This window comes from Aspergillus niger (genome assembly GCF_000002855.4).
Source record: "Aspergillus niger supercontig An12".
Taxonomy (NCBI): Eukaryota; Fungi; Ascomycota; class Eurotiomycetes; order Eurotiales; family Aspergillaceae; genus Aspergillus; species Aspergillus niger.
In genome coordinates this window covers 797,361-824,493 of record NT_166527.1, presented here as the reverse complement: position 1 = coordinate 824,493, position 27,133 = coordinate 797,361, and the positions used below count along the sequence as shown (strand labels likewise).

Below are 27,133 nucleotides of genomic sequence, written 5' to 3'. Positions count from 1 at the left end.
CCAATTATGTTGGCTGGTAACGTAAATCACAATCACGCGGGCCACCCTGTACTACTATACAAAAGATCCTTTCCAAATTCAAGATATCTCAAACTTCAGGAGTCTAAGGATGTTAAGTTTTGATATATAAATTACAAGTGATATAGAGAAACTGTAGACTCTTTTCAAAATCTCTTTCTATATATATAATAGCATTTTATATTATAATCCTGTATTTTTACTATATTATACAAAAGTTTGTTATAATTCAAATGAAATAATACATATATCAATATATATATATATACATTGTATCTATTCTTCTATTTATAATGAATAAAATGAAGTTAGAACTTCTCAAACACTGTATTAGCTGAGATATAACAGAATGAAAAAGATATCTTCTATATGGATCAGCAGGGTGGCACGCCTGACTGTGTGGCCCGCTCGACTATTGATTACGTTATATATGGTTGTAGCTCGGTATATGCGTCTAGGCCATGAATATAAAAGTTTGCAATCCTCCGTGTTGAGTGTTTAATTAAGAATTTCAAACAAGTGGGAACCGGGGAAGTAGTCTGCATGGAATTGGCAGAAGGAGGATCATGCCATGTAGTATGTGAACAAACCCAGCCTATAAAGTCGAGCCATACAGAAATCTACACATCCTTAACCGCTATCTACCAACGCACCCTCTCCCCGTTATAATTAACAAATTGACCAGATGTGGTCGACTTTGTCGCTGCCTCAATCTGTAACGACGTTAGTAATCCGCACCTAGTCACGATAGCCAACATCCTGCATACCTGGTTGGTGATCCCAAGAACAGTATCCTGGACAGTCACCGGAGCCTTCTCTAGCCCATTGGCTTGTGCTGCACGACTCCCCATGTCAGTCTGTACCATTCTACCCACCAGAAACGAGAGTTTCAGCATCAGCATTTCTTGACTCATGAGTTATGGAGTGCAAAAGCAAACCTACCCCGGATCAATTGGCAAAGCGATCAAGTACTGATTCTCCGCATCGATCTTCTTTATAAGATAGTTTCCAGCCACCTTCGACATCCCATACGCGGCGGTCAACGAAGGGATCTGTTCAATTTCATGAATGCTGGCCAGGAGCGTAGAGACATAAGCGAACTTGGGAATACTGGCTTTCTGCAGCAGGGGCGCAACAGCTCTGAACAGTCTAAGTGGTCCCAGTGTATTTACTTCAAAGTGAGACAGCACGTCGGACTCGGTCATTTCTACTACCGGTCCGTAGTGGTTGCAAATGCCCGCATTAGCAATGACAATATCAATATGCCCAACACTGTGCTGCGTCTGGATCTCCGATACAGCCTCTATCGCGCCCTGTGGGCTATCGGAGCTTAACGGCACGACGATCAGGCGAGAGCCTTCGCCCTTTGGCAGCTCATTGAGATCTTTCGCATTCGCGGAGGAGACGTCCCGGGCAGTACCAATAACAGTCGTGTCTGGCTAGCCAAGGTAATGTGCCACGAGGCCCCTTCCGATGCCTGTAAGTTGAGTCAGCCAAGGGATGCACTATACTGCGAGGAGTCTCCGCTCACCTCGATTGGCCCCGGTGACGAGGATGACACGGCTCATTGTAAAGTATGTGCAATGGTAGTATTGCTCACAAATTTGCAAAGTCAGTACTTGGTGAATTGCCGGACTCGGTAATACATTAGTGCCATCGGTTCTCGCTGTCCGAGATGTCCGAATTTATATTGTGATAGAGACTGTTCCCACAGGGGGGCGGGACGAGTCGACCCATTAAGTGCCTCACCTCGGGTTCGGCATCTCCGGATCGGAACCGAGTAAAGATAGAACAGGTGGGGTTGGCAAAGGGCTCAGCAATCTCTTCCCGGACGATGCAGTGGCTTGGAGTCTAATTATGACGGATACGTTGGTTATCCTAGGAGTCTTCACGCGATACAAATGATCAGAACTCAAAGTCTGTCGGACGGGACGACGGTATCAGATGTCACTAGTTTACTACATTGGGTTTACGTCTCCCGCTGAGTCAGCGGTAGCAATTGCATCTTGAGATTTCTCGGACTCCCATATACTGCCCTATATAGATCTCCAGTGTCGCCTATTCTACAGCTGGTTCATTCCCTAAAATTACCTCATACTTCACTCCAAGGTTTTACGGAATTGCAACACCATGACGGTTACAAAGCGAAATGTCGTGGTGATCGGTGCCACTGGCTCTCAGGCAAGGCTACCAATACCCACGTGCCATTAGACGACGCAGGTAGCTGACCTTGAACAATAGGGCGGATCTGTGGTTGCGGAATTACTGAAGCACCCTCATCTATATCATGTCCGGGCCATTACACGTAACACCTCCAAGCCTAAGGCCCAGAAGCTCGCTGCTCAGGGAGTTGAACTCTTCTGCGCCGACTTGGAGGGTGGCAGAGAGGCTCTAACCGCGGCCTTCGCTGGTGCGGATGTGATCTACGCTCTGACTGACTTCTGGCAGAAGCAGTCGGCAGCAGCTGAGATTGAACAGGGTAAGGCGATTGCGGATGCTGCTGCCGAAATCACGACGCTGCAGCACTTCATCTGGAGCGCTTTGCCAGACCCTGTTGCCCTATCCAACGGCCAATTCCTGAATGTGCATCACTGGAAGGGTAAGAGTTTGATTACCGAGTATATCCAGACCCAGAAACCGGACCTGTGGGCAAAGACGACCACCGTTCTTTTCCCCAATTACTTTGAGAACACCTTGACCGATCCCCAGCGGTATCTGCCTGTCAAGGTGAGTTATTCTGTTCGATCAAATCTATATTGAATGCTCATGTATATCACGACATAGGACGCCAATGGCACCTACAATCTCAGGTTCCCGCACAGCCCGCACACGGTTCTGCCCAATGTGGCCATCGGTGATACCGGCAAGCTGGTGCACCTGGTCCTCGAAGCTGGCTCCACCTACTTCACCAAGACCATCGCCTTCTGGGCTCAGGCGTTGTCTGAGGCCGACAAGCTCGCTGAGTTGGGCTCCTGTATGGTTCCCCTAGTAGACTTGTGGCTCAGCATGCTAATTTACGCAATAGGCTACAATGTTCCGACTCACTATCACGCGTCCAGCTCTAGCGAGTTCCAGCAGCTTCTCATGACTCGGGACGGCATGTCGGCGGACATTGCTTTGGACTTCACCGAGCAGTTGCTGATCTTTGAAAAGTGCGGAAATGTCTACGCACGGGAGGAGTTTGTGCAATCCAAGGATGTAGGTCAACACCTCAGTTCTCCTTCACGAGTACTACATTTGCTAACTGTGTTAGATTCCTGGACTGAAACTTCAGACCTGGTCCGAGTTCATTCGCCAGCACAAGCTGCTCTAAATAGGGTGGAGGGATACACAAACCACTTATTATAGATCAGGATAGACAATAAAATACGAGGCCCTTTTCGGTTGGGCTCGTGTCCATCATTCAAATCATTGCAAGGTATTATTAGACGCCGAGATGCGCCGTAAATGGCTGCACGATGCCCACTATGAGTATACGCACACCTTTGTATCTATCGAAATCCCCGTAATAATCAGAAGACTCCTGGTAACCAGGTGTAATTGCGATGAAAGCTCAAACCAGCAACCTACTCAAGCAGCCATTATTTCCCCATTTTTATGGTTACGGTGGAGCTGCCAAGAGCTTAAAACGGCACGACTCCGATTATTAAGCGGATTCGCGCCTCTGTGGGCCCTTGAGACACATCACGATCTCTTGCAGTCTATGCTTGCCCACTTGCATTCCACTCAAGCGCTGAGCCAGCGTGAATTTATCGGCGACGAACAGTGCATCTTCTCGTTACGTGACCGATGCCGGGCAACCGCCCAAGTAAACGGCGTTCGCCACTAACACAGAAACGACGGCCGAAACCTAGACGAAGAGCATGCGACTCCTGTTCCAAGAAAAAGGTATGCCATGTGTTGTTGGATACGACTCAGACCCAGTCTGACACCATATTACCGGGCTTGGCAGATCCAATGCGATGGAGAGTTCCCGCAGTGCAACTGGTGCAAGCATCATAATCTCGCCTGTACCTTCAATCGAATTCGGGCGAATTCCGACACAGGGTACGCCATGACTGCATCTAATAATGCGGCCTGATTGCGAGTTTCACCTTTTCTGCTCCGTTTCCCCTGAATAATGCTATTTCACTCAATATTTCAGGCGCCGTTCAACCTTATGCATCAGTCCAAGTGGTCGTAGCTAACTTGTTGGTAGCAACCGAGTGATTGTCGCCACACCCGACACACCTAAGGCGGTGATCCCCAACATTGCGGATGGGCCGCAAGACCTACTTGCCCGCCCGTCATCCCAGGTCGCTGACTCCACGAGGTCGTCGAGGATTGGAAATACGTTCCTCAACAATGTCACCTACCTAAGGGGGCACCATGTATTTTCAAACGAAGGCCAGAGGTGGATTGAATCTCAGGTTGGGGAAAGCGTCAACTTTGATAAGTTGTTCTCTCTGGAGCTCCGTTGGCTGAAGCCACTTCGATCGTATACGGTCCCTGGGGCGAACCCCCCTGCCGGTCCGCAGCTTCCAAGTAGAGTTAGCGTGGAAAGATATGTGCAGATATACGGCTCATCATCCCAAAGTCTTGTCTTCCCGGTCATCAGCCAGCCCGTCTTTGGCAAAACACTGGACCTTGCCTACAGTCATCTCCAGCTTCCTGGTTCTAACAGCGCTAAATCATGCGTCTATGCCTTCCTCTCACTTATTTCCCTGTTTGGCATGGATGACAACATCCACGGTGCTATGGACTGCCAGTCTTATGCATCAGTGGCACAGAGCTTTCAGATCCCGGTGATTGAGGAGATGACAGTCGACGGGTTGCAGACATTGATCATGCTGGTATGTACAAGGCCTTCCCCATGATCCATGTTTTAAATAGCCAACAAAGCCACCAGGTACAAGTTCAATACTTTCTGGGAGATCTTCAGTCAGCAGCGGCGACATTGTCTATTGCCACGCGTCTTCTGTACACACTGGAAGCCCATACCACCCCCACCAATAAGCCCTCTACCCCGTATGATAAAGGTGATTTGAGATGTCACCTACGTGATCTCTTCTGGCTCTGCTACTCCTTTGACAAAGACATATGTCTGAGAACGGGCCAGCCACCTTGTATAAACGATGCACATTGTGACCTTACCATGCCTCCTGATTATGTGCGACTGCATGATCTCAATCTCCAACAGAGTTTGCCACAGGTCGACGAGCATCTGGTTCCACTTTTCCCATGGGATCTCCGTCTCTCAATGCTCAAATCAAAAGTGTACGAGGATCTTTGAACCGCTCATGCCCTCCAGCAGTCCGTTACCGAGTTGCTCTCGAACATCCGCGGCCTTGATGAAGCACTTGAGCAGTGGAGGCTATCGCTCCCTGCGGAATTCCGACCTACTCTATACTTCTCTCAGGAGACACCAGTCAGTGCCAATTTGAACACCATGGCAGTGATCCTGCGGCTCGGCTACTACCATTGTCTGACTGTCATCCACCAAGCTAGCACCAGATGCCAGATTCTAGAGGCTGATCTCGCAGGATCAAGACTTGATGGCATCGCTTCCAGTACAAAACTTACCATCACTGCCAGTCGCTCGACGTTGTTATATCTCCACAAGGTACTCCCTGTGGTAAACCCGGAGTGCTTTTGGTATGGGTTCTTCAATCAGCGGTAATTCTAGCATTACTAATGGTTGTGTCTTGTATCAGGGTCGTCCTCTTTTATGCTATTACAGCAGTCTTGACCCTTTTTTGCAACATCATCTCGAACCCTCGCGATTCCGACACAAACCACAACATGGACTTGCTGCAGAACGTTCCCAGTTTGATCAGGAGTATTCCTATCCGAAAGTTAACTGCCGGCGAAGTCCTTCACCTGCAGTACCTGGATGTCTTTACCGCGGAACTCAGCAGCATTTGCGTACGTGCCATATCCAAGTCACAACAGAACAATTACAGCCTTAATTTGCAGCATGGTGGCACTACATCCATATATCCCATGCAGTAAAGAAGGAATGCTGCGAGACTCTAGTTCTTTATTATCAGGGCGATTGGAGGAGGCTATTGGCAATTACGAATGTTTATGTTACCTTGTTAATGGCTGGTTATATGTAAAAGCCGAATGAAATTTCGAGACTTCTAAATAGAACTCATTCGCTCCAGAGCACTCACACTATGATATAGACAGCCAGAAATCAAACCACTGGACAAAGCTTTGGAAGCTCTGCTCTTTCGCCCATTTCTCGTATGGGTCGGACAAAAATGCCCGCGACTTGGAGTATCTCTTAGCATGCGCCTAGACGGCAAGGACGGCTAGACCCAACTTACTGCAAATCCATGTGCAACATCGGAGAAGATCTGCATATTAAACCTTTTCTTTTCGTTCGTCATAATCTCAACGGCGCGGGCGCGTTGCTCCGGCATAAAGAGACCGTCTATGTTCGGCACGGAAAAGAGAATAGGCGCTTGTACTGGTCAACAGTCTATACAACACCGGCTGAATGATTCTTACCATCGATACCGAACACATGGCTCTCGTTCATGAACGACGGGTGAGCGATAGCGCCAGCCCTGCAGATTCCGTCCTTGGAAAGCTGGGTACACACAAACCGCGCCCCCCAGCTGTCATATAATTAAGTATCAAACATCAGCCTCTGCCCTCCGGGCTCACCATAATGTAACTTACCAATGCCCGGCGCAAACAAACTTGACTTCCCCATTATTTCCATACTCTGCTTTGACGTCCTTTACCCACTTAGCAGCAATGCGGTCGGTGGAGTCCATGTGCTTGTTCTTCCAACTCTGGAAGTCAAAGGTCGGATCGTTCAACGGGTTTTGGGAATGCTTCCAAATTGGGTCCTAGGTACAGATCGTAAGTCTCTGCCGTTTATGCAAGGGTCTGCCGAACTATGCAGTCATACCCCGGCGAAATAATCGACGCCCAATGTCAGATACCCGCAAGCGGCAAACGCATCCATTGTAAGAAAGTTATTGATGTGCAAGCCAAAGGCATCTGTAAAGAACAAGAGAACATGTCCATTGGACTTCGTCTTGTCCGGTGTGGCCACGTAGGTGTCCACGCCTCCAATTTGCATGAGATTGCCTGCCGGCTCTCCCGAATGGATGGAACCTTTCAGACAGCAAAGTTCAGCCGGCTTGGCAAGAACTGGATCCTCTGGAGCGCTCATTGTATCTATGGATAGCGCAGAAGATTGGAATTATGCTGGCTTTCTGGCTTCGTGCCGGTATATGGGGGTTTATAGACTGGCTTTTCCTTCGACGAGTTCGGTGTGCGCGGATCGTCGGGGCATCTTCGGCACTGCGATTTGCGAGCCGAGTTCGGGCGTATCCCCCCGATGGCGGTCGTCAATCCCCCGCGGGGATTCAGCCGAGCCCTTGATGCTGTGGACGCGGACGAAGCGATACGAGCCAGCATTGTTACCCCCGCGGCTGATTTGTTGCCTGCCCTTTTTATTAATCGCGACTTGCCCGTGGTAAGGGATCATCATGAAGAGTCGCACACATACGCGAGCATTCTCCCAACATGAGCGGCGATACTATTAGAGACTTGCACGTGGCCATTGTCGGTAGGTCTCCTTGAGATGCATCGACCTTTCGTGGTACTGATCTGAGACCGAGTCTAGGCGCCGGAATTGGGGGACTCGCCCTGGCCATGGGCCTGGAAAAGAAAGGAGTACCCTATACGATCTATGAAGCAGCCCCAGAATTTTCAGTCGTGGGGTAAGTCCAGACCCACAATAGTCGGTCAATAGATTTACAGTTTGACACAAGGGACAGCGCGGGCATCGGATTCGGCCCGAATGGCGATCTAGCACTGGACATGCTGCAAGAAGGGTTCCGTGCAGAATACGAGAAGGTCTGTGTGGGCAATAAGCCCGGCGAGCCTCAGGATATCTACTATGAGGGCATGCTCTTGCAGCCAGGTCTTGGTACGCAGATCTCCTCACTTTCCTGCACCGCCAGCGTGGATTCCCATTCACACTGTCTGTCATAGGTCTCAACGAACCATGGCGCGGCAAGTCTGCCTGGGGCCACCCAAAATACGTCCGCAGAAGTGTCTGTCACTCCCCATCCACGTTAAAGCCAGCTATAGGAGCGGCACTGATGTTGAGCAGGCCCATCGCCACGCAGTCCTTGAAATCATGACCAAATACATCTCAGTCGAGAAGGTCCGTTTCAGCAAGACCTTGGTGGGGATTCAACAGTATGCAGGCAAGGTCATCTTGAAGTTTGCAGATGGCGATACTGCTGAGGCTAGTATCCTTGTCGGCGCCGATGGTATTAAGAGTATGGTGAGAAAGCATGTGCTGGGACCGTTGTATCCCAGCCAGGTCGAGCCGGTGTATGCCGACTCGTATTGCTACCGAGGCGTGATCCCAATATCCGTAGCCAGAGAAATCTTTGGAGATCTCACCGACGTGGCGAAGATGTTCGTGGGCGACAAGCGCTGTTGTATCACGTATATGATTTCGAAAGGCGAGGTAAGTTTGATATTTTGCTGGGTTGCGATTGTGTGCTAAACGATGCCGGTTTCAAGGAATTCAATTTCCTCCTCTGCGCACTGGATGATAGGCCCTGGGAACTCAAGAACTCAGTATCCCAGAAGATCAGCCATGAGGCCATGATGGCTGACTTCGAAGGCCCCGAAGTGGACCAACGATTCCGCCGCTTGTTGAGGAAGGCCAGACCGGTGAAGTGGGGATTCTTCCATCATCGATACACGTCGACATATTATCGTGATCGGGTCGTGCTTCTGGGTGACAGCGCCCATGCGTCCCTGCCGTTCCAGGCCGCCGGTGCTGGTCAGGGCTTAGAGGATTCCTTGATACTCTCCAACCTTCTAGCGAGGATATATCACGCCCCTGACCAAAGTGCAGCACTGGCACCATATATTTCTGCCGGCCTTGCAGCGTATGATGCTATTAGACGGCCAAGGGCTCAGAAGCAATTAGAGCGGGCGTATGAAATGAGCCACATGCTTCACTTCCAGCACCCGGAAACTGGCAAAACGATTGATAAGATCGCTTCGAAACTGCAAAAACAATGGTTTGACTGGATCTGGTTTCATGACCTGAATGGAGACATTGACGCTGCATTCCATAAATTGGACGAGGCCTTGAATGCGTAAGTCATCTCTGAAGATGTACGCTGCTTTACATGAGATAAAGTGGCGTGTATACACACCTAGTCCAAAACACTCATGCTAATGGAGGCTCGTTTGTATCCAGGGCGAAGATTTGACATCAGATAATCTCAATGATTCCATAAGTGTCCGATCCTTTTTCTATCCACTCTGTCTGATTCTGGTAGTTTTTGTTGAGATACGCGTTCATACTTTGTGTCCGTCCCATGTGCGCGTCCAGGACTTTAAAATTCATACTGTCTCTTATATCTTTGCTATATATTATCACAAATGCATCCTCATGGAGTGGAAGTCAAGCTTTCATTCAAAAATCATCTCGGGCTAAATATGGATACAAGGCTAATCTCCCCAGATAGCCAAGGTTATCGGAGACTGCCGACTGTCGTCGAACAAGCTACACTTGTAGGCAATGTCTTAGTAGGTGGAGCTTAGCTGGTCAAGGCTCAGGCTCAATCCGCCAAAGGAATGACCGAATAACTCGCCCCTGGGAAGTGGAACCATATCTGGGTCTGGTAGAGATGAGAGTCCAACGGTAGACCAAAGCTGTTCATCCGTGAGCTCCTCACTTCCGGTATCCGCAATACAACCATTCCCGAGACTATCTTGTTTAGCAACTGGGTGACGATATTCTGGCGCGTCAGCCTTCAAACACTGTGATACGGAGACTTTCCAACCCCACTAACCTTGGTCACTCTGTGGTTGGGAAAGACGTGCGATGAACCTCGCACAATCGTACACCACATGATTGTCCTTGTCTAACTTATCTAGGGATTCCACCGCTTGATTTAGAGAGTCCTGAACAGAGCTCTGAGTGGCATTGTCGTTAATATAGACTGCATGTTGCTCCAACACGGAGCGTCCCAGGATCACCAAAGCCGAATTTAATACTCAACGTGATCAGTTAGTATGCCAATGTGCAAGTATACATGACTCAGTCTACATGGGGATCACCTACCATGAAATAAAGTAAAGAACCAAACATCTAACCTGGTGTGAGAAGGGTACGGCGCGTTGATAACTGCATGCACTACTTCGATTGTCTTCTCAGCAGAGACTATGCACTCGTGGGCTTCCGCCACTGCAAGCTGAATTCTATAAGGTAATGGTCTCCCTGTGGGAGAACCTAACAAGGTCAAGTAACGCAGGATGGTGCATAGAAGTGGTCGATGGATTAAAATGTTGACAAAATGATATCGAAGCGTAAGAATTATCCGCAACCGGTTTGATATTGTATTATCATTTTGCAGGTGAACATCCGATCCAGTCTCATACAGGTCCAGACATGATGGTAAACTGGAAGTCCATCGCCGAAGGTCCTGTCGCATCGTGCTTGCCGCGTGAATAGCGGTACTCTCGTCGATCTTTTGGTCCCCAGGCCCAAGATTCTGGCCGTATTGTGTGGCTAGGGACCGACCCACAACCTGGAGCAGCCGCACGGTCGCGTCGAAGAACGCCGTGTGAATGTCGCCGGCATTCGAATGATGTGTGGTTGTTTCGGTCATGGTCACCCATGGCGATGGCAACTTCACCACGATATACTCGTCTGGAATTGCCGGCGGGCGTCCCCACGTGACGCTCAGGATTCTGTCCAAACAGTAGATCGTGAGCCAGGTACGTCGGCGGATTTCTTGCTGTATGGGGTGAAGCCCCTGTGCTGCTTGCTCTGAGTGCAGACCTAACGCCGTCGCTGTTCGTACGAGCATCCCATGCATTGTCCACATCTGAACAGGCATCTGTGTGCCTTGAAGATAGAGCACGGCCAGCAGAAGATATTGTACAATGTCAAGGCTGACTGTTCGCACTGACAATTCGCTGCAGAGGGATACCGCCCGTTGAAAAAGAACATGGGACCGCCTGAACCGATGCTTTGCCGAGACCTTTCCATTTTGATTAATGTGGGTAGCCATTGCAAAGGTCATGGTGAGCACACCGAGCCAGCCTCTCCGGGCTTTGACAAAACCGCTTGCCTTGTACTCATTGTATGTGTCTCTGAAGGTCGGCTCATGGAGAAAAGGAAAGAGAGAGCCATAGTCATTGAAATAAATGTCCAGCAAGGAGTCCATCTCTGTTTCGGAAACAAGGGTCGTGGGCGAGGAAGGCTGATCTTTAGGAGACTCCATGACTGACTGCTGTTGAGACACCGGCGCGATGTTGCACTCAACAAACCCATTTTCATTGCATGGTGACTTCGTCTTGGTCCGCTTGGCGGTCAAATCTAGAGACATAGCCTCTAAAAGACAACGCGTGAACGCAATGCTGGATGATTCGCCGTAAAACTCAGTGGTCGGTTCGTCGACAAAGCCAAGGGCAAGGCCATCTGTCTTTGTGTCGTCCGACCCGGGGTCCTCCCCATTGACTCCATCGACGTGAACCTCATCTTGTATCTGTCGGACAGTACTGATGCTCGAGTGATCACCCATTGGTGGATCACATCTGTTTACTTTATCTGTTGCGCATACAGAGAGATGCCCTGTCAGCAAGTCGTCATGCCGTTGCAGTCGGCTCTCGACGCATCTCAGTCGCTGTTCCAGGTCTGCGACATATTCTTTGCGGACCAAAACATTTGTTGAGCAGTCAGACGGCTCATACACACACTCAACGGTCAGTGATAAGCATGTTGAGCACGACGGCCGCTGTCCATCGCATCTGCGCAGTTTTCTCTTCAGCACAATATCCAGCCTGCCGAGAACAATTCATATCACGGACTTGCTCACCTGGACTTCCGCGCTCGGCATGCACTGCACGCCAAAGCGATGCGTCGCCGTTTTGCCAGTGGCTCTCCTTCTCTATGCGTCTGATTCATATCGTCAGGTTGCGCAGATGTGGTTGCGCAGATGTGGTTGGTGCCATTAGGTAGTGTAAGAACCAAATGGCGCGTTGCGCGGATCACTTCACATCAGGAGAAGGGCTGCATGTGGTGGACGCTGGATATATGAGAATGCTTGCTATCTACCGTCGCTGACTACCCCGCTGCGGCACAGCGGGGAGCAGAGTAACCTGATAAGCCAACTGTCTTGGGATCTTGTTGATGTCCCCACACGTTTTTGTTGATAGGGACCGAGGGTTCAGTTGTTTGCACCACGGGACGTCAATCCCTTCTTGCTGATAGGCTGATCTCCCGATATGGTACTAGCGCGCCGCTGACAAAGCGGAAAGTTCATTCCATGAGAATGGATGTGGGGGAGATATCATTCGAATATGACCCAGGAGGACGAAAGCATTGAAGTCTCATATATACTGAGTACTATATATAATCCGGCCTATAGCCTCCTGGTTTCGTCCCAGAGAAAACAGTTCGATGACGGCATCATATCGATTTCAGCCTTTCAATCCAAAACGAAACCTTGGAATTGAATACAGCATCAATGTGAGCCTGTCACCGAGTGTTGAGAGGCTATAGCCATTGCCTTCATTATGATACTCAATGGTTTGAGCTCCCCTCGCTCCTGGGCCGCCGTCTCGACGAATTGGTTAAACCAAGACACTAGACCGAGATCGGCTTCGGCATTTCCACACTCCGGAGATCCGATCATATTCATGGAGACAATAAATAATGGAACAAACTGATGGAGAAGGATGAGACTGTAAATAGAAGAATGCAACAATCAGCATCATGATGTGGAGAATCTCGCGTTGCAACATACCTGATACCCCAATATGGGTGTGTAGAGGACGACATGAGGGACCGGGACATATGAAGGCTCTTCCGTGCAATGTCGACCGTGTGATATGGTAGGAATTGGCTATCTTGGTTACATTTCTTCGCTTGGTAGAAAACGATGAGCATTTTGTAGCTGCTGAATAGGATGTCCACGCAAAACCAGGTATCCATGCGGTTCGTAGTCGTAGTCAGGAGTTCCTCCTTGGTTCTGTTAGCTTCCGGGTGAGTAAAGATGAACCTTAAAGATTAACGTACCGGCGACCAGTCGGACATGATGGTTTGGACCTCGGCAATGAGACCATCTATTGTCCTATCGTACTCGGGTGTGTCCACGTCGGGTTCCGCATCGACCATGTCCAAATATTTTATCAGAACCAACGTGAGACGCATGGAAGCAAAGAAATGGATTTGTATGAACCGGGTGGATGCGTGATCAACTCCAGTGATACTCGGATCCGGAAAATTTACCGTCCAAGACCCGTCGGCAATGAGCGCTGGTTTACCAAAGGACAAGCGGAATACGCAGTCCGTTCGTAGTAAGTGCCAAAATTCAAAGCGCATCCTGTTCTTCTCAATCTGACTTTCAGGATCAGGGGGACCGCCTGGCCGCAAAATCTGCTGACTGGGTGTTGGTTGGTCGGCATCAACAGAGAAATATCCAAGAGCCCGAGCAATAGTACAAGCATGGGCCACAATCCTCCAGGACAGTTCACTGTTGCAAGCTTCAAGAGACATGGACATCTAAGCGTCACTTTAGTTTCTATTGCATTTGCTGGGCGTCGAAGCCAGAACGTACCATAAAGAAGGCAGCGAACAAGTCAGCCGGGGTATTCTTAATCTGGGCTAGCCAGCTTTCCGTTAGCTCCATACAGGAGTGGCAAAGGAATTCCACGATGGCGCCTCTGTTAGGATAGGGGTCCGGGTCCACCAAAAACCCTTGAAAGAGGACGTTGTAATACACAATTCGTATTGTTGGGTCGAGTTGAACATGTGGGTTGTGAAGGAGATCTGGGAGGGAGAGGATGAAATTTCTTTCAAAAGGAATTCGGAAACCCTCGAATTGGTACGCCTCATAATATACTTGGGTCCAGATTAGCTTAATGTTGAATATCCACGTATTGTGGACGGACTGTACATTCTATCCATTTGTGTGCTGTTTCTTTTGTGATGACAGGGGAAGCCTTAGGCTTTGGGGTTTCTACGTTCTCCAACTGCGAGATCTCTCGCATGGCAACCTCTATGGCCTGGATGCACTTCTCGTTCCCCCAGAAGCGAGACTCCACGGTCTTGAGGTGACAAAACACATTGGAACTGAGAAGAGACCTAGTATTTTCGTCCTTTAGCCCTCTCAAAATAGTCTGAGCTACGCCCTGTGCTGCTGGCAGAGGAGACTCGATGCCGCGGGGTAGAACGCTTGGGGATGTGTCATCTTCCGAGCCGATGGACATTGAACGAGATGCATCTGCTGGCTGATCTAGGTCTGAGTCGATCATACAGTGATCTTCTAGACGCTCGAGTCGCCTAAGGATTTCGGAGAGGACATTTTTATCGTCTAGCGGCCTACAATGTCCATGACCCCGTTAGTAGCTTTCGCCCTGCTTGTCGCAAAGAACAGGAATGCGAGGACAGGGGGGAGGGAGGACCTTCGCTTGGTGGACCGTTGTTTTCGCGGCAGATAAGTACATACTGCCCCGACAGCATCGCATTTGTCGCATCTGGGGTCAAGCCTATTGCAACGGATCTAATGTTCCGTCAGATGGTGCATGGCTAGAACGCGCGGCTGAGGCCGATACCTTTTTTTGCTGACAGCGGCGACACTAGACCATAGTCAGTTCTAATAATCATCTCAGACTGGCTGCAGGGATGACTGGGTTCAGCCTACCGAAATAGGCCTGCGGGAGCTCATCCTCCAAGCAGTGGATCTGCGATCGGGGTTGAGTGACGAAGTTGCAAAGGGAGGAAGGGTGGCAGCGGGAAAGTCATGAGTCCGAAAGTCCCGGCCAGCAATTTGGCAGCCTGCTTTGACCGCCCGGGATTTCGAAATTCCCGAATGTCCGCCACGTCGATCGGCTCCACTTTCCCAAGGAGTCATCCACAATCATCGAGTCATCGCGCTGCGCTCCAGATCCTCCTCGTAAAAGCCGATGCCACTTAGGCCTTTTAGGCAGGCTAAGACCTTTCATGCATACGTCTTCACTGAGACAGGGCCAGCCCACTGTGGCCTGGACCCGCTTCTGGTTGCAGACTGAACATCTGGCTTTCAAGGGTCTCTCCCCTATAAATCCAACTCTCCCCCATGCGGTACCATGCTTCGTCTAGTCGACATGCTCTGGCCTGCACTCACACAAGATTATCACAATGGGCCACTCTCCAGAAAGTCCGACCGGGCAAAGCCCGCCAGAGAAGCCTCGCGAAGACACCATCATTATCGGAGACCAAGAAAAACAAAGCACAATCGATGAAAAGACCACGGAGGAGCAGAAGAAGAATGATGAATCTGCATCGCTGGGTAATTACATTGTATGGTTTTACTTGCTCCCACAGTGTTCCGTCGCTTACTGTCTGCAGCGGCTGCTTTCCTACACCAACCGTACTGATCGCGTGATCCTTGTAATCGCCATGCTATGCGCCATCGGATCTGGAGTGGTAGGTGGATATCGTCTGCATCGGAGATGTTGGGTCTAACTTTCGTCTGATAGCCGCTTCCCCTGATGAATATCGTATTCGGCAGCCTTGTCGGACAATTTAATGGATACTTTTCGGCGGGAACCTCTGTGACGGAGGCGGAATTCAAAGCCTCTGTCAGCAGACTGAGGTAAGGAAGCTTTATGGATGAAGCAATGGTCTTTGCCAATCATCACGAACTAACTTGATGATAGCTTATACATCGTCTACCTTTTCGTTGGAAAATTTGTTTTGACATATTTCTCCATGGTAAGCCGATGTGTGCCACAAAGCGGAATTAATGATTGCTGACGTTGCTAGTACTGTTTCCGCGTGATTGGTCTTCGTGTTTCAGCCACTTTGCGACACGATTACATGCGGACGCTCTTCGCCCAGCCGATCAGCAAGCTCGATCAGGTATCAGTGGGTGCCGTCACCAACACGATCACCACCCTGTCCAATTCTATCCAACAGAGCATTTCGGATAAACTAGCCATCCTTTTCCAATCTGTCGCCCTTCTCGTGGCTGCCTACATCATCGCTTTCAAATACTCATGGGCCTTGACTCTGGTCACCAGCTCGGCGCTTCTATTTATCCTGATCGCCGTCAGCATAACACTGCCCCGTTTAACGAAAGCCCAGCAAAGTGTCGACAAGGCAGATGAGAAGCAGTCATCCATCGCAGCGGAGGTGTTTAGCTTAGTTCGCACAGTGGTATCACTGGGAGCAGAAGGGAACCTCGCCACCAAATATGCGCTTTGGGTCGAAGAAGCGCGTAAACGAGGGCGAAAGATGTCCGTGTTCCTCGGACTTCAATTCGCCCTAATTTTCTTCGCCATGTACTCCAGTTATTCCTTGGCATTTTGGTTTGGACTGAAGTTGTTTCGCGACGGTCACATTGGGAGCATTAACACAGTCATCACGTGAGTATATCCGCCAACATTTGGTCCCTATGCTAATCGGGGAAAGCGTATTCTTCTCGGTAATGGTGGCAGTGAGTGTCATGGGAAACATCGCTTCGCCGTTGATTATAATATCCAAGGCAGCTAGTGCGGCGGGTGCATTCTTTGAGATGCTGGACTCGGAAAAGATAGACGTCAGCGGTCTTGGCGACTCCGATGCCTCTGCAGAGGTGGATATTGTGCTTGAGAATGTTCATTTCGCCTACCCTGCACGACCGGACACAAAGGCACTTAACGGGCTCAATGCTCGGTTTCAGCGGGGAAAGACTACAGCGTTGGTGGGCCCCTCGGGGTCGGGGAAAAGTACGATCGTGGCTCTGCTAGAGCGATGGTATCAACTGAGTGGAACCAGCGATAAAGACCAAGGGGCAATCTATGTTGGAGATCATAATGTCAATAACTTGGATCTGAAGTGGTGGAGGTCCCAGGTGGGGCTAGTACAACAAGAGCCCGTTCTTTTCAACGATACTATCTTCAACAATATCTCCCTGGGACTAATCGGAACGAAGTGGGAGCATGAGCCCGATGACAAAAAGAAAGTACTAATTGAGAATGCGTGCCGAGAGGCTTTTGCAGATGAATTTATCCAACGTCTGCCCAAGGTATGATTATGACAATCTTCCTCGTACCAAATCTGACATTTGCAGGGCTATGGCACCCCAGTGGGAGAGAATGGCACCAAGTTAAGTGGTGGACAGAGGCAACGACTGGCAATAGCCCGGAGTATCGTGCGTCAGCCCTCTATCTTGATCTTGGACGAAGCAACGAGTGCGATCGATGTGCGTAGTGAGAAGATCGTCCAAGCAGCTCTTGATCGGCTGTCTCGCAACCGGACTACAATCGTCATCGCTCACAGGCTGTCTACCATTCGACAAGCCGACCATATCATTGTCATGAAGGGTGGCGTGGACATCGAACAAGGTACTCACGAGGAACTTCTCAACATCGAGGGTGGGGTCTACAGCGGCCTTGTCAATGCTCAGAAAGTGGAGCTACTGGATGATGATGACGAGCACACTAGCGACATAACCGAAGAATTAAAGGAAGAATTCAAACCTGCAGACGAACTTGTTCGACAGTCTACGAACCAGGATGGAAAGGAATCAGCGAAGAACAAGGGCTTCTTCGGCAGCATCGGGTTATTTTTATATGAACAGAGAGCGCTATGGAGGTTCTATATTCCAGTTGTGGCCAGTGCCGCTGGAGCTGGAGGTAAGCGCCCTCGAACTTGCGGTGCCAATACAGACTAACGAAGTTATGCCTGTAGCTGCGTTCCCACTCCAAAGTTGGCTTTTTGCGAAGCTTATCGGGGTGTTTCAATTGACTGGCCAAAGACTAGCACATGCAGCCAACTTCTGGGCATTGATGTTCTTTATTCTGGCTCTCGGGACGGCATCATCTTACGGACTTATGGGATATTCTTCGAATAGGTTCTCTGTGGTAAGATGCCATACAAACACTACATCTTACGAAGCTAATTCTTTCGCAGGAAGTATCCTCCTTCTATCGAAAACAGTACTTTGACAACGTACTCAACAAGCCTATTCCATTCCACGATCAGATTGAAAACGCTTCTGGCTCCCTTGTCTCCCGGTTAGCAACAGATCCGAAGCAAGTGCAAGAGATTGTCGGAGTGAACGGTGCATTCCCACTCTCTTCTATATTCAGCATCCTGGGGTGCATTATAATCGCATTCACATTCGGGTGGAAGCTCAGCCTTGTTGCTGTTTTCGCAGCCCTGCCATGCACATTTCTTGCAGCGTTCATGCGCATCCGATACGAAATTCAATTCGAAGCAATGAACGCCAAGGTCTATTCTGGAAGTTCGCAGTTTGCAGCGGAAGCCATAGACGCGTTTCGTACCGTCTCAGCCTTGACCATGGAAGATGTCATTCTGGATCGTTATTCCAAACTCTTACGGGACCAGCAAACAAAGGCTTTCCGAAAAGCCTGGTACGCTACCCTCATCTTCGCCTTCTCTGACAGTGTCGAGTTGTGCGCTATGGCGCTTACGTTCTGGTAAGTTCTAATCAACCAATGCCTCGTCGCTGCATCTAACAATATCGACAGGTATGGCGGCCAACTTCTCGCGTCCCGAGAATACCAGCCGACCGACTTCTTCGTCATCTACATTGCGATCATTCAAGGCGGACAATCTGCCGGTCAATTTTTCAGTTTCGGATCCAACGTCGCCCAAGCTATAGCATCCGCAAACCGTATGCTAAATCTGCGACCGAGCAAAGCCGAACGCGAAGAAGCCCACAACATCAAGGCTCAGCCAGAGTCCCTGCGAACCCGCTCCGGAGCCAACATCGAGTTCAACAACGTCGCATTCCGCTACGCCTCCCAAGATACGCCTCTGTTCACAAATCTCAACGTCAAAATCGAGAGTGGCCAATTCGTCGCCTTCGTCGGACCATCTGGCTGCGGGAAAACGACCGTGATATCTCTCCTCGAGAGATTCTACCACCCCTACCAAGGAACAGTCCTCATCAACGGCAACGACATCCACTCGATCGACCCCTCATACTACCGTCGCTCAATATCCCTCGTAGCACAAGAGCCACGACTCTTCGAAGGCACCATTCGCGATAACATCACCCTTGGACTCGACGAGTCCGAGTTCACGGAAGACGATCTGATCCAAGCGTGCAAGGACGCAGAGATCCACGATTTCATCACCTCCCTCCCGGAAGGGTACTCCACTGATCTTGGAATCAAGGCCCAGACCTCCATGAGTGGAGGACAACGACAACGCATGTGCATTGCAAGAGCGTTACTACGAAAGCCATCCCTTCTTCTGCTTGATGAAGCGACATCGAGTCTTGACTCGCAGTCTGAGAAGGTCGTGCAGGCGGCAATGGAGCGCTTGGCTGCGAAAAGGTGTATGACGATTGTGGCGGTGGCGCATAGATTGGCTACTATTCAGAAAGCGGATACGATATTTGTCTTTGGTGAAAGTCGGACTGGGTATGGGTCTAGGGTCGTGGAGCAGGGGAGTCATCAGGAACTGTTGCGGAATAAGGGGACGTACTGGCAAATGGTAAGTATTGACTTCACTTACGATGTGATTTGTGTTTGCTAATGATTTGGCAGTGTCAGGAAAACGCGCTCGATCGATGATTACATTCGACATAGTCTTTATTTGAATAGATTTGTATATACCGGGATAATATGCTGATGCGGAGTTCTTTTATCATCCGGTTAGATGATGTCAGTAGATACTGGGTTGCTAATAGAACTAATATCCTTTTGCGCATAAACTCTCACTAGACACCAAACGAGTCTCACAAACATACATAACAATATCAAATAAATCTACGCGCTATCTACACACAACCAATCATTCTCCCTCTACCCCCCTACCCTCGTTATACACCCTCCAATCACGAGCCACAGTATCAGCCAATCCCTCTATAAGCGCCGTAAGTTTCCCTTCCCAATACACGCAACGTCCATCGTCTCGAAAGACAGGAACAGGAAGAACATTCGAATCAATTTATACAACAGCTTTGGGTAAATCATCGTATGAGCCATGAGAATAATACTTCGGCAATCAAAGTCCAGTCTTACAAATGCAACCTCACTTCCATCGTAGTGTCCAACCAGCTCTGCCAATGCTTCACTCTCTGTGAATATAAAGCTCATACCACTCTTAGGACGTAATGCCCATTTCAGCATACCAGATCAACGATTGCAATGAACTGCCATGCCATTTGAACTGCTAATCAAACCGGCGGAAAAATGGTGGATACCAAAGTTTAGCCGGGTGTGTATCCGTCGTGCGGGTCCGGTCTATTTGTGGAGCAAGCTAAGTAGTAGTGCCGAGGAACCAGCTGAGTTCCTGGACGGGGACTATTGCGACTGCTGGTTCTATTTTTGCTTTATGATTGCTGCGTGAGATGGCTTACTGCATTTCTACTTTCAGATCACTATTTCGTAACAAAGTAGAAATTTCATTCATTCTTCGTGACACAATTAATACATTTAAGACAAGATCGTTGATTGAGTTCGTTGAACGCTACCGTTCGTGATAGCTAAATGAACGAAATTGATTCTGGTGTCGTCTTCGGTTCCCACTTCTTAGGTGTACCATTAACTGGGTTCGATGGTGCATTCGGCTTTTTAGACAATGGTGTGTTCAAATTACCAGACGATGGTCCATTCGAGTTTCCATTCTTGTTCTTCCCTCCTCTCTTCTTTTTTGACTTCTTGCGGGGGCTGGAATTGTTATCGCCGGGAGCACTCTCTGGTGTCTGCGCTCCGCTTCGTGGGTTGAATTTGGGACTCGGCTCTGGCTTGTCGAATGGGACTTTCTCTGGCTGTCGCGCTTTCTCTGGCTGTGTCGCTTTCTCAGGCTGCGTCAGCTTCTCCGGATGGGCCGTTGTTTCCGGAACAGGCTTTGGAGATGTCGCAGGCTTTGAAGGCTCCTTTGGCTTGGGCTCCAGCTCTGACTTTAGCTGTGTCTTGGGTGAAGCTGGTTCCGGTGTAAAGCTTTGATGCCTCACTGGCTGCGGCGACCGGAAGGTGAATGGAAGAGGTAAAGCTGGAGCGGGAGATGGAGACTTGGAATTATCATCCAGTTCTTCTGGCACAGTGTCGGCGGGTTTGGAATCCTTGACACTGTCATCCGAACCATTCAAGCTAGCTTCAGGATCGCTCTTGACCTCATTTTCTTCAGCCACGACAGTCGTTTGATCAGTAGAAGCATCCTCGTCGGACGCAGGGGTATCATGGCCGGATGCTGACCCGTTGGCAGCCGCCTTGGTCAAGTTGGCAATGCTCCCGGAGTAGATTTTCATGACGAGTTCCAAGATGAACTGATCAAACTTTGCATCGCTTCCCACGCCGTACTTCAATATATCATTTCTGAATTGTTCTTCACCAGCTTTGAATGCTGCAGCAAGTTGATCATGCACGAAATCCTCAAACCACTTTCTACCAGTGAACATAGTAGCATAAACCTCTCGGGCAATCTTGAGTAGTTCCAGTGTTGACAAAGAGTCAACAAAGGTATGCATATAGCGCTTTGCGTGGTCCAACAGGCCCTGGATCTGGTGTCGCTGAGCCATGTGGAAGGCGTACACGCTGCGTTTGAATTCCCAAGCTCGGGATTTGGAGGGAGGGACGCTGGGAGACGCGGCGAGAGTTTGATACTCGCCAGTGTAGAGATAGTGGATGAAGGTATGTCCAATGTCGGCGTACATTTCTTCGAGGGCGAATTCCTTCATGTAGGCGAACTTCAAGTTCGGGATTTTGAGGACGTAGTATTCGGGGACGGCGTAGGTGGTGCGGCCGATTGTGATGTGATTGACAGGGCTTGCGTAGGGACTATAGTGCTTTGGTCAGAGTTTGCTTGTATAAAAACATAGGCAAGTCTCTCAATGGCCTAGCTACCTGACACAGGGCTGGGGATAGTCCGTGGTCGTTTGGGGAGGCGATTCTGGCGATGCGAAGACATTTTGGGTCGGCTTCTTTGGCGCAGTGCTAAAGAGATTGCACAACGGACTGTCTGCTGGGAATATCTTCGCCATTGTGTATGCCACCAGTTGTGAGAGACGTGGAAGGACTGTTGTGAGAGATGGTGATTAAAAACAGACAGACGAGCTCCTTGTTAGCCAGGCAATACAGGCCCACCGCCCGGCTTAGCCGAAGTTCACGATCTCGCCGCCTACCGCGATAGGGAAGGTCTGTGTTTACTACCCGCAGAATGTTCTTATCTCGTGAATCCCGTGGTTGGGGCTGTGCCTGAAACTTAAAAGTTGAGATAATGACATTTTAATTTTCTGCTGTTGGCTGACGCTGTGATGTGGGTTGCAATGCTCTAAGCTTTTGGCAGAGTCTTACTTAGAACTCTCAGACTTCCGTTCATGGGTCTTTCCGAGACATCGGAATGGTTTTTCGAGATGTCTCGGAAAACTCGCGACGCGTTGTTTAGGAGCTGCCCCAGGCACGCTTCTCCACATTCTCCCACAGATACGATACGATATTCTACTTGCCCATTTCGGAAAGGAACCATAGTGGTATGACCACATGTAAAAGTAAGGATTTCAAACCAGTACAGTAATTGAATGTATTGCTTGAAAGTAGCTGGATTCAAGCAACTCGAAATGCTCTTTGGTTCATCCCTCTCTGTGCGAGACGGCCTCTATTAGCCCCCTGGCGAGAATCGCTCTTGGTAGGTAGAAAGCTAAAACACCAGTTTATTAACACCCACTATCGCTACCATCAAGCAAGCTATCACCTCACTGCCTAATCTTACACACGAACTCCTCGACTCCCCTCCCAACAATACCCTCCCTAACCAACTGTCCCATTGACTCCACAATCCAAGTCTGACAGTCCCTCTGCACCACCTTCCTCCCAACCCTAGCCCCTACCAACTCCCCATCCGAATTAACACTATTCAACGACTTCCCTGGCACCTTTACCTTAGACAACACTTCCTCAAACGCACACACCGGCAGATTCTCGATCTTCTCCAACCCACCATTGAACATCTTCCCCTGATCAAGATACCTCCCATCAACCCACTGCAACGGTATCCGCTTAATCGGAATATCCGGACTGGTACGGAGATCATGGCTGCGCTTGATCTCGAAGACGAAGCCGTTGCGCACGTCCCCGGTCGCGTGGATCTTTACTCCGACCCGGGGATCATCTGGAGACGAAATCCAGTACGCCCAGTGATCTTTGAAGGGGTGGCCGTTGAAAATGTGGAGTTCGAGGAGGTGAGAGCCTTTGGGGCCGGTGGTGGGGACAGTGGGTGGTTGTGGTTCTGGTGGGGTGTGTGCCTGAACTGGCGGTGGACCGGGTGCGGGTGGTGGGGTGGGAGGTGGGATGGAGGACATAGTAGATGTTTCTGACTGACAAGTATGAGCTGGGAAATGTAGCTATCGGGGAGTAGGTAGGTATCTGAGAAGTATATTTGCTTGTCTCAAGAGTAATAAAGAGTAGCAGAATGTGGACTAGATAGTGGTCTCTGTGGCTGGCGCAGTTAAGCGCTGCTGCCTGGGCCCTTTGACCGGCTGAGGGTTATCCTCCCCCGTAGAGTTCCACTTTTGCATGGTAGTACCTGGAATGCTGGAAATACCGGCCTTGAAATCCTGCACCATGAGGTCGGCTTCCTGTTAGGGCGAAGATGCTTTAGCGAAGATGTTGGCTATGATATATTTTACAACAGGAGAGGTCCATGTTTGGCTGAGGGAGTCGCTTCAATGTGCTTCTGACTTCATTAGCCTGGTACATGTCCTCATCTACTCGGTCAACAAAGCCCAGACCGGCCATAGCAAGCAGTGTGTCCTCTGCATAAAGTATCGTGATCAGCTATCGCAAGGTAACTGGACGTAGTGCAGTGTGTATACTGACGGATGAGAATCAGGGCTATCCGAAGGCTCAATATGCGCGCATCACATCATCGTTATAACAGCGAAGATCACTTAGATGTCTCAGGGTCACCCGGCTTCATCTCCTTGCGGTACGCAGCCAGAATTGCTATCGAAGAGAGTGGTCCACCACGAGACGCCTTTGCCAGTATGTCGAAGAGGCGGGCACGAAGCCTAGCGAACATGCCTGTCGGGGCGTATATTAGCCAAGTAACTAAATACCGAGGAAAAATTAAATTTATTAAATAAATTGTTCTCTCGAGCAATGCGCCTGCAGAAACTGAAGCCACAATATTATAGCAGTTTCTTAGTTATCTAAGCTGAAAGCTCAGCCCTAGGCGCGGAATCATAATAGTTTTAAATACACTCCATGCTTGTATTTCAAGGCACTTTTACTCCCGGCTTGCTTCACACACTGACCAATCAATCAATACTCTATACTCAATCAGGTAATAGCTAGATTTATCACTGCTATTATGAGTGCGATGTGCACATCATAGATTAATGCAGCTGTCGGAAAGAGTTGTGCACGTGTTGCACTAACGACGATCTTCGTAGGATTACGATGTGGTAGGCGATAAGGTGTAATACCATTTTAATCGAGCAACCACGACTTTGAGAGGACTTGAGTAGGGTCCCATGTTTAGATAAAGCCTCTGCCACAAGCAATTATGGCTAGTAAGCAGCAAGGGATGTGCTGACATGAAGGGTACACTCCTCACGGTCGGCCATCGGGCCATTTATTATTAGGGAGCCCGAACTAAGCCTGAATCCGTTAGCTTCTCATCCTTCGGGATAGAATCTCACCATCGCGGAGACATTCCGGAACTATGATTTGCCCGCACTTTATCATTCTTAAGTGGATCGGACACATTACCCGCCAATGCCCTAAGCAAGATGACCAAGAATATGCCCGAGCAGGGATAGTCAGTCCAAATACATACGAACCAGATGTATATAAAGAGAACATAGACACCAGCAGATATATCACTCAACATCAACATAATAGTATCATCTCAACCCAAATATCTTCATCATCCACATCTTCACCACTTCTAAATTACAACCACCAACATGTCTTCAGTCACCCGCCCACCCCTCCACCCCACCCTCTCCGCCGTCCACCAAACCATTCCAACCATGGACATCAGCACCCCCGAAAAACGCCGCGTCTATCGGGACTACCTGACCACGAACTTCACACTCGAAAACACCCTCAAAGGCCACGAATCCACAATCGCCTACCAAGAAGTCGACATCCCGGGTCCCGCCGGCCCTCTGCGCGCCACCATCTTCCGCCCAAAGCACACTATCCTGGATGTCTCCTCCACCCCGGGAATTCTCCACCTGCATGGCGGCGGCCATTCCACCGGCAACCGCTTCATGGGCTTCACCGTGCTGGACTGGGTCGAGGCCCTCGGCGCAGTGATCATGACAGCCGAGTATCGTCTCGCACCGGAACATCCTCAGCCCGCACAGCTGGAGGACAGCTACGCGGCTTTGAAATGGATGAGTGAGCATGCAGACGGGCTAGGCTTCAATGCCTCCAAGTTAGTGGTGTGTGGTGGCTCGGCGGGTGGTAACCTCGCAGCTGGTTTAAGCCTGCTAGCAAGGGATCGGGCCGGGCCAGCGATCAAGGGCCAGGTACTGATGTACCCCTGGGTGGATGATAGCGTGGAGTGGAACTCGATGGAGCAGTTTGGGGATATTGCGCCGTTGACGAAGGCAGATGCGGCGCAGGCGAGTGATTTTGCCTTTGGGGTGAAGAGGGAGTTTGCCGATATGTATACGGTTCCGTTGAGGGCGGAGAGTTTTGTGGGCTTGCCGGAGACGTTTATTGATGTTGGGGAGGCGGATGTGTTTCGCGATCAGGATCTTGCGTATGCGACGAGGTTGTGGAGGGATGGGGTTGCTACGGAGTTGCATGTTTGGCCGGGGTGTTGGCATGGGTTTGATGCTTTTGTGCCAGAGGCGGAGGTTAGTAGGAGGGCGAGAGAGGCGAGGTTGGGCTGGTTGAAGAGGTTGCTTGCTTGATGTGTTAGAGGTTCTTTAGGGGTTATTATTGTTTGTGTTCTAGATTTGGTGTATATGTTTTTTGTTTTTGTAAGTTCTAAGAATTATAGGAGTCGTGATTTTTCTTCCGGGTTTTACTTTGTCCGAAGTTAGCATTAGACATCAGAGAAATGCAAATTTCGTGAATTGAGCAAGATCAACAGCTCTGATTTTAGCTCACGTGCTTTCAGCCTTCTTCTCGATCTCACTATCACCCTCCATCTTCGCAGAAGCACCCTGCTCACTGTCTTTCGCATCCTTCCGCTCAACATCAGGCTTGTTCTGCTTCACACTGCGCCATTCCATACCAAGTGCACCAATGATAGCAAGGCAAGCCATGATAAGTCCCACCTGAAAGCACACGCGCAGAGAATCATTATAAGCCCTCAATGCATCATCCCGATACGCCTCAGGAACAAGGCTTAACACCTCCGTCGCACCCGTACTCTGAATTACCCGCGGAGTAACATCCACACCCGGAATATGACCGAGTCGCTTAGCCAGCTGATTGGAAAGAACATTCGCACCCACAGACGTGAAAATAGCTCCGAAGAGCTGCTGACCGAAAAACATAAGCGACGCTCCGATAGCGACGTCCTTCCGGGACAACACAGTTTGCGCGGCCATATTGTTGATCTGGGTTGATGAGCCAAGGCCATAGCCGTAAAGGATTTGAAAACCGATCCATTTTGCTTCTGAGGTGTTGACATCCAAGGTGGTCAGCAGGCCAGCACCGATTGATGTAAGACAAACACCAAAGATTAAGAAAGGCGTGTAGTATCCGATGCGAGAAATGAGTTGTCCGGTCACAATCGATGCTATGACGAGGGGTATTATCGTTGGAAGGAGATGGATACCGCTACTGACTGCTGAGACGCCTTCAATAGCTTGGAGCCATATGGGGAAATAGTATACTAGTGTTCGTCATTGGTATGCGATTTCTGCATGTAAATGGTGTGATGGCTTACTGATGATCATCGTATGTGCGCCTTGGCAGCAGCTCACCCAGAAGCCACTTGCAATACTACGCTGGAAAAGTATTTTAGGTGGTAACGTGGCCTGCTCTGGCTTCCAGATTTGGATAACCACGAAGGCAATAAGAAGGATGAACGCGAGCACAAGCAGTGCGATGATTCTCCCATTGCTCCACTGAATAGTATTAACGTTGCTTATGGCTTGAAAGTGTGCCTTGACGAGGAATCGGTTAACTTACGTTATATGTGGTACCGGCCCACTGCAGGGCC

At 49.6% G+C, this 27,133-nt stretch overlaps 11 protein-coding genes across 11 annotated transcripts; 4 read left to right on the top strand and 7 right to left on the bottom strand.

Annotated features, from left to right (window-relative positions):
• Nucleotides 1–529: 529 nt before the first annotated feature.
• On the bottom strand, nt 530–1,586 carry An12g03210 (uncharacterized protein; the record flags this gene model as incomplete). The annotated part of the gene is made up of 5 exons (XM_001395361.3): nt 530–613; nt 672–731; nt 786–885; nt 961–1,453; nt 1,550–1,586. 5 exons carry the CDS (start codon nt 1,584–1,586, stop codon nt 530–532), a joined length of 774 nt encoding a protein of 257 aa, XP_001395398.3.
• Nucleotides 1,587–2,148: 562 nt separating this feature from the next.
• On the top strand, nt 2,149–5,290 carry An12g03200 (uncharacterized protein; the record flags this gene model as incomplete). Its single annotated transcript, XM_059750780.1, has 8 exons — nt 2,149–2,154; nt 2,260–2,745; nt 2,803–2,992; nt 3,044–3,216; nt 3,377–3,783; nt 3,853–3,906; nt 4,217–4,850; nt 4,907–5,290. The coding sequence occupies 8 exons, from the start codon at nt 2,149–2,151 to the stop codon at nt 5,288–5,290; spliced, it is 2,334 nt and encodes a 777-aa protein (XP_059604380.1).
• An 884-nt stretch (nt 5,291–6,174) lies between these two features.
• On the bottom strand, nt 6,175–7,189 carry An12g03190 (uncharacterized protein; the record flags this gene model as incomplete). Its single annotated transcript, XM_059750779.1, has 5 exons — nt 6,175–6,297; nt 6,330–6,472; nt 6,514–6,623; nt 6,688–6,860; nt 6,923–7,189. 5 exons carry the CDS (start codon nt 7,187–7,189, stop codon nt 6,175–6,177), a joined length of 816 nt encoding a protein of 271 aa, XP_059604379.1.
• A 356-nt stretch (nt 7,190–7,545) lies between these two features.
• On the top strand, nt 7,546–9,150 carry An12g03180 (uncharacterized protein; the record flags this gene model as incomplete). The annotated part of the gene is made up of 5 exons (XM_059750778.1): nt 7,546–7,588; nt 7,646–7,742; nt 7,800–7,945; nt 8,052–8,503; nt 8,560–9,150. The coding sequence occupies 5 exons, from the start codon at nt 7,546–7,548 to the stop codon at nt 9,148–9,150; spliced, it is 1,329 nt and encodes a 442-aa protein (XP_059604378.1).
• A 429-nt stretch (nt 9,151–9,579) lies between these two features.
• On the bottom strand, nt 9,580–11,968 carry An12g03170 (uncharacterized protein; the record flags this gene model as incomplete). The annotated part of the gene is made up of 4 exons (XM_001395357.3): nt 9,580–9,779; nt 9,849–10,052; nt 10,121–11,811; nt 11,880–11,968. The coding sequence occupies 4 exons, from the start codon at nt 11,966–11,968 to the stop codon at nt 9,580–9,582; spliced, it is 2,184 nt and encodes a 727-aa protein (XP_001395394.3).
• Nucleotides 11,969–12,527: 559 nt separating this feature from the next.
• An12g03160 (hypothetical protein) lies at nt 12,528–14,319 on the bottom strand (the record flags this gene model as incomplete). The annotated part of the gene is made up of 5 exons (XM_059750777.1): nt 12,528–12,747; nt 12,810–13,027; nt 13,082–13,567; nt 13,623–13,955; nt 14,029–14,319. 5 exons carry the CDS (start codon nt 14,317–14,319, stop codon nt 12,528–12,530), a joined length of 1,548 nt encoding a protein of 515 aa, XP_059604377.1.
• An 865-nt stretch (nt 14,320–15,184) lies between these two features.
• Nucleotides 15,185–19,575, top strand: An12g03150 (uncharacterized protein; the record flags this gene model as incomplete). Its single annotated transcript, XM_059750776.1, is given in 10 exon segments — nt 15,185–15,472; nt 15,526–15,641; nt 15,706–15,760; nt 15,812–16,413; nt 16,460–17,054; nt 17,100–17,590; nt 17,610–17,892; nt 17,942–18,471; nt 18,523–19,495; nt 19,549–19,575. The coding sequence occupies 10 exon segments, from the start codon at nt 15,185–15,187 to the stop codon at nt 19,573–19,575; spliced, it is 3,960 nt and encodes a 1,319-aa protein (XP_059604376.1).
• A 914-nt stretch (nt 19,576–20,489) lies between these two features.
• Nucleotides 20,490–21,986, bottom strand: An12g03140 (uncharacterized protein; the record flags this gene model as incomplete). Its single annotated transcript, XM_001395354.3, has 2 exons — nt 20,490–21,783; nt 21,850–21,986. 2 exons carry the CDS (start codon nt 21,984–21,986, stop codon nt 20,490–20,492), a joined length of 1,431 nt encoding a protein of 476 aa, XP_001395391.1.
• A 711-nt stretch (nt 21,987–22,697) lies between these two features.
• On the bottom strand, nt 22,698–23,567 carry An12g03130 (hypothetical protein; the record flags this gene model as incomplete). Its single annotated transcript, XM_001395353.3, has 2 exons — nt 22,698–23,345; nt 23,478–23,567. The coding sequence occupies 2 exons, from the start codon at nt 23,565–23,567 to the stop codon at nt 22,698–22,700; spliced, it is 738 nt and encodes a 245-aa protein (XP_001395390.3).
• A 1,344-nt stretch (nt 23,568–24,911) lies between these two features.
• Nucleotides 24,912–25,944, top strand: An12g03120 (uncharacterized protein; the record flags this gene model as incomplete). Its single annotated transcript, XM_001395352.3, has 2 exons — nt 24,912–25,814; nt 25,915–25,944. The coding sequence occupies 2 exons, from the start codon at nt 24,912–24,914 to the stop codon at nt 25,942–25,944; spliced, it is 933 nt and encodes a 310-aa protein (XP_001395389.3).
• Nucleotides 25,945–26,066: 122 nt separating this feature from the next.
• On the bottom strand, nt 26,067–27,132 carry An12g03110 (uncharacterized protein; the record flags this gene model as incomplete). Its single annotated transcript, XM_001395351.3, has 3 exons — nt 26,067–26,803; nt 26,858–27,038; nt 27,103–27,132. Coding segments are annotated over 3 exons (948 nt in total), but the record flags the coding sequence as incomplete, so codon positions are not given.
• Between the last annotated feature and the right edge of the window lies 1 nt (nt 27,133).